Here is a 6,000-nt window from a genome sequence, read left to right as displayed (position 1 = left end):
GGAGCACAGGCTGTGGACGCACAGGCTCAGTGGCCACGGCTCACGGGCCCAGCCGCTCCACGGCATGTGGGATCTTCCCGGACCGGGGCACGAACCCGTGTCCCCTGCATCGGCAGGCGGATTCTCAACCACTGCGCCACCAGGGAAGCCCCCCAACCCCGCCAATTTTTGTAGGCATCCTCATTAGTAAAACAAGATACATATCCATACTCACTAGTTCTCAGTTTCCTCACTCGGGAAATAATCCCTACTGGACAGGGTTGTTGGGAAGAACCAGTTTCCATTTGACCCAGTGCTAATGGGTTCAGTCAGACTGGGTTTGTTTAGGCAAAGACACATGCACACATACAAATGTTTAAAATCAAGGAAGACTGATTTTGAAGATACACCTACCAGTTATAAGTGACTACCCTCACAGTGCCACTTGAAAACATGCTGATTTATGGGTTACTCATTATTCCCTGCAGTTGTAGTTATTACCAGTGCCTGTCTGTGGCTGTAACACATCTATGTGTGTGGGCAGTGCCTGGGTACAGTCTAGGGTGAAGGGTCCAGGGCAGGGAGTCTCATTCCTATTCAAAGAAGACATTACATTGTTCTGTAACTTCCACCTGCTTCCAAACCATTTATTAGACTCCTATACTTGACGGGTTCACGTAGATTGAAAAAAAAAAAAATTCATAGCAAGAATCTTTGACTTGCTAATCCCGCTCCAAAGAAATAATCCTAAAGAACTTTCTACTTCCATAGAAATGTCTGTAAGAATCACCACGACCACCACAGCCAGTCTGAAAACCTGAATGTCCATCTAACGCTTGGGACATAATTGAGCATATTATCAAACCAATAGAATACAAATGATAATTATAAAGATTAACAATGTGGGAAAATGATTGAAAGAAATTGCAAATGTACACTGTAATTATAACTATGTAAAAAGATGTCAAAATAGTCAACCTTAAAAAAGAAATTCTGACATGGATGAACTTTGAGGACATGATGCTAAGTGAAATAAGCCAGTCATAAGACAAACACTGTATGGCTTCACTTATATAAGGGACCTAGGATAGTCAAAATCATAGAGAAAGAAAGTAGAAGGGTGGTTGCCAGGGGCTTGGGGGATGGGGAAATGGGGAATTATTGTTTAATGAGTATAGAATTTTGGTTTTACAAGAAGAGTAATTCTGGAGATGGGCATTGGTGGTGGTTACACAACATATGGATGTGTTTATACCACTGAATTGTACACTTAAAAATGATTAAGATGGTAAATTGTATATTACATGTATTTTACCACAACAAAAAAGTCTCCGAGTAGGCAAAATATGGAAAAATAGCATGCAAAAATAAGTAGCTGTGTTAGCATTGTGTTATTATAAGCGTTATTTGAATCTTTTCCTTTAATATTGTGATACTGCTTTTGTAACATAAATGTGACAGAAAAAGTCAAGGAAAAAACTTTGAGTTATTTCAATATTTGTTATTTGCCCAAAAAAGCACCTAAGTAGTATTGGGGAAAATCAGAAACTTATTTAACATCCTTGAACTTATTTTATAATTTACTATTGTTTGAAATCTTTTTTTTTTTTTTTTTTTCATTACAGATCATCGGGGGCCTGTAATCTTTTCAGTCCTTAGTGCTTCTAAAAGTTGTAAGCTGGTCTTGGGTGCAGTTAATTCAGTTTTAAGTGAGAATCACGCTGGGATGGCCCCTGGGCCCTGCAGTCAATATGTGTTATTTGCCCAAAAAAGCACCTAAGTAGTATTGGGGAAAATCAGAAACTTATTTAACATCCTTGAACTTATTTTATAATTTACTATTGTTTGAAATCTTTTTTTTTTTTTTTTTTTTCATTACAGATCATCGGGGGCCTGTAATCTTTTCAGTCCTTAGTGCTTCTAAAAGTTGTAAGCTGGTCTTGGGTGCAGTTAATTCAGTTTTAAGTGAGAATCACGCTGGGATGGCCCCTGGGCCCTGCAGCTCTGCTGCCAGCCCATCTGTGTGGTAACATGAGCTTTGTCCTCCTTACCAGCTAATTCCAGTTTCATTAAAATTCCTCTCTATGGACCTGGGATACTGGTCATGGTTCTGCCTTCCAGCTCCAGAGCAAGGATTTTTTTTTTTCCTGTAAGTGAGCAATTAGTTACTGGAAATAGATGTGTGTAACACCTGGAAGTGGACGAAAACACCGATGAGTCAAATGCTCCTTCCCAGTTGGGAAGCTGAAAGGGACACCTGGCAAAGGCTGGAGGGCCTGGCTTTGTGCAGTGGTGCCGGCTCCCACTCCGCTCTTACTGTGCAGTGAAGACCTGGATGTGCCTCCCTCGGCTCAGTGAGTGACACTTAAATGGTAGGGCTCTTTGGTAAGAATGATGACAACTAACAGCTATGCTTTTCACTGACGGAGCCAGGATATTGCAGGAAGCTCGATGTTGAATGTTTTTAGACTTGACTTTGAGAACTTCCAGTCCCATATTTGACCTTGTTGGGAAGTTCCCTAAGCCTAAGAGTGTAAAGAGGACACCTGGGGGTGCCATTGTGAGCAGAAATGAGAAACGTTGGTTTAATAATATTGTATATTGAGCACTGACCCTGCACTGGGCTGCTTTCCATGCTTCAGCCCGTTTAATCCTCACAACAACCCTGGGAGTCAGTACTCTGGGATTCCCATTTTTCAAGGAGGAAATTGAGATTCTGACAGTCTTAAGATGTGGCCCAAAGCCCCACAGTGATTTGACATGGCTTATTTCATAAGTTCCAAATCAGCAAGGACAATAAATGTAGTTCTGAAATACAGGAGCTATAGTTTCTCTCCCTAAATCAACTCACAGTTCCTGTGGAAAGAAATAGTCATATCCTAAGTTTGTGGAATTCCTTTATTTCCCCAAATTTTGTTATCTTTTTCTTAATTAGGAAAAGTCTCCACTTCTCTGCACAGAAGCTCACCTGCGGGTAATGGAGAACTTTAGTGAATTAGGATCCTGATTTTACTTTTATAAGAAAAATAGAAAATCTGTCATTCACCATCTAAAAGACTAAAGTATTTCCAAGTTAGAATTTAAGCCAACAACACACAAATTCAATTTCCCTTAGAGGCAGCAGTTTTAATTTTGATAGTCTCTAAAAGCAGTAATATTTGGTAGTTTCTGGATACATTTTAGACTCTTAAAAGTTTAGTTTTAGCAGTTTAATAAAGTATGAACTTGTCAGCTGAGAAGTGTGGTTCTCTCGCTCGGCAAGCCTGAAGTCTGTTTGAAGCACCCTTGACCAGTGCTCGTTCCTTTGTGCTTTCTGGGCATATCTGCTGCCCAGAATCTCTGGTAGAAAGTTGCTGCCTCAGGGGCTATTAGGCAAATACCCAAATCTGGGGGTGCGGGCAGAGTGGGTAGGAGCCGCCAAAGCAGTGCCTTAGGGGAATGGCCCCCATGTGCTGAGTGACTGTACAGGATTTTCCCCCTAACTTTCAGGACCAACTTCCCGAATTGTACCCTTCCTAACAGGGGCTGCTGTATAAAGTCAGGCTGGACTTCTGAGAACTCCAAGGTACTGTTGGCGGGCCCCCTCACCCCTGCCCCTCTCATGCTTGGCCCCTGTCAGCTCGGTGCTTCTTGCCACAGTGGGTCCAGGCCCACCTCTGTCCTCCCCTCGGCAGTGAACAGCTGAGGAAGATAGTGGACGTCAAACCCGGCCTGCCAGGGCCCATTATGGCACGGTGCTGAGGGACATGAGGTTCAGCCGTGCCAGCGTACCCTGGCCCCAGCCATTGGGGACTCAAGTTATTCCCTCTGAGAAGCCACCTGTGTGGATTGGGCGGTCAAATGGAGAGGCCTCAGATGCTTCCTCTGCTTTTTTTTTTTTTTTTTTTTTTTTTTGCTTCCTCTGCTTTTTTTCGGTCCCTTGGTGGGTAGAGAGGCCTGCGAAGGATCACACTGAGGATGCCTCTTGCCTTCCCTCCTCAGGCTCTCCTCATAGCACGTCACCCCAGGGCCCCACCCCATGCAGTAAGTGCCTCTGAAGGGGTCACAGTGTGCTTGCCAGGCCGAGTCCCTTTTTAAAATCCCAGACTCACGCAGTTAGAAAAAAATGAGTGTTTTCAGTATTTTACTAACAAATGAATTGGCAAAAGAACAAGTTCTCTGGTGATACCTCCCCCTTTCCCTCATTTAGCATCCACCAGGTGCCCATCACGGTGGCAGGGGCCTGACGTGCTCGCTGGGTTCTCAGCGGCTTGCCTTGGCCTCCAACTCAAGTCACTCGCACAACTGCTCGGGGGCAGGAAGAGACTTCCCTTCCTCAAAAGGGCAAGAGAGAGAGAGAAGCTCCTGTTTGGATGCCAGGGCCACATGGGCAAGCCAGGCCTTATTCCTTTTGGAGGACGGCGCTGATTCTTCTTCCTGGGACAGAGAACCTCTGCCCACAGCATCAGTCTTCCGAAGGTCAGCCCCCACCCACGAAAGCCCTGAGTGGAGCCTCAGCGTTACGAAGGCATGGTCCTGTCCCTCAGACTGGCTAAGAGGAGGACATCCTGCGATCTTTGTCAGCAGACGGTGAGACTCCAGGACTAAGACGTAAGCCCATGGCGGGTCCTTCCTTTGGCACCAAGTCCCTACAGAACCTTGGATGAGTCAAATCCCCACACTGTACCCCCTCCTCAGTATCCACAGCTGTGAAGTGGGAATAATATCAACACATGGGGAAGTACTGAGGAGGAAGAGAACACTGCAGGTAAAACACTTTTGTTCGTTGAGCACCTTTTCCCCAAGAAACATGGCACCAACTTTGCACCATGTCCCCAACTCTTCATTGAATGCGGCAGTGACCGACTCACTCTCCCTGGTCTTTGGGCAGGTGTTTCTATGAACTCAAAGTCTCATTCCTCTAATTTCAGATTAAAATAATCATGCATTAACATCTCTTCAGAGTATGTTTACAGTCACTAAAACGGCTCATACTTTTCCTGCAGAATTGTAACAGCTACTCAGGGACTCTGCCAATCAGAGTGCCCGCACGGAGCTCGTTTTGCACCACGAAGGCAGGAATCCTGGAAGTTCCACCTCGGCAGACACTGGATGTTTCAGACATCCAAGACAGGCGACTGCACAGAGTCACCCCCAGGGCCAAGACCCACCCACAGGAAAACATCCCCTCAGAAACAGACAATCCGGTTCTCGCCTTCAAAGACTTTGGCCTCCTCTGGCTTTATCAAGTTTCCATTTAAGCTGTTGGAGAAAAAGAACACAAGTAAGTGTGAGAGTCTACTGTATGCTCCTTCCCGTTATGTGTTCCTAACACTCTTGTGCTTCACACAACCCTGAAATTAAGGAACAGAACCTGTCCAACACTTGTTTTTACATTTTTCTTTTTTAAAATTGAAGTATAGTTGATTTATAGTATTGTATTAATTTCAGGTGTATAGCATGGTGATTCAGTATTTCTGCAGATAATATTCTGTTATAGGTTATTACAAGATAATGGGTATAAATTCCCTGTGCTATACAGGATATTCTTCTTGTCTATTTTATATATAGTAATTTGTATCTGTTAATCCCATACCTCTGATTTGTCCCTCTCCCTTTTGGTAACTACAAGTTTATTTTCTATATCTGTGAGTCTATTTCTGTTTTGCATATACAAGCATTTGTATTATTTTTAGATTCCACATATAACTGATATATAGTATTTGTCTTTCTTCCTTTGACTTATTTCACTTAGCATAATTTTCTCTAGATCCATCCACGTTGCTGTAAATTGTAGTATTTCATTCTTTTTTATGGCTCAGTAATATTCCATTGCGCGCGCGTGTGTGTGTGTGTGTGTGTATCACATATTAATCCAATCATCTGTTGATGGGCACCTGGGTTGCTTCCGTGTCTTGGCTATTGTAAATAGTGCTGCTTTGAACAGTGAGGTGCATGTATCTTTTCAAATTGGTGTTGTAGTTTTTTGTGGATATATACCCAGGAGTGGAATTGCTAGATCATATGGTAGTTCTATTGTTA

At 43.5% G+C, this 6,000-nt stretch overlaps 1 protein-coding gene across 2 annotated transcripts in view; it reads right to left on the bottom strand.

Moving 5' to 3' along the window:
- Nucleotides 1-2,359: 2,359 nt before the first annotated feature.
- NOD1 (nucleotide binding oligomerization domain containing 1) overlaps nt 2,360-6,000 on the bottom strand; it is an 88,415-nt gene continuing 84,774 nt past the window's right edge. For both annotated transcript variants that reach the window (XM_055084937.1, XM_024128816.3), the window contains 2 exons: nt 5,174-5,220; nt 2,360-2,947 (listed from right to left, as the gene is read on the bottom strand). In XM_055084937.1, coding sequence (XP_054940912.1) covers nt 5,176-5,220 — 45 coding nt within the window. In that variant the 3' untranslated portion in view covers nt 2,360-2,947; nt 5,174-5,175. The remainder of the gene's footprint in view (nt 2,948-5,173; nt 5,221-6,000) is intronic.

Source organism: Physeter macrocephalus, chromosome 5, assembly GCF_002837175.3.
Source record: "Physeter macrocephalus isolate SW-GA chromosome 5, ASM283717v5, whole genome shotgun sequence".
Classification (NCBI taxonomy): Eukaryota; Metazoa; Chordata; class Mammalia; order Artiodactyla; family Physeteridae; genus Physeter; species Physeter macrocephalus.
The sequence above is the reverse complement of the archived record's forward strand: the minus strand, read 5'-3'. Positions and strand labels throughout refer to the sequence as shown.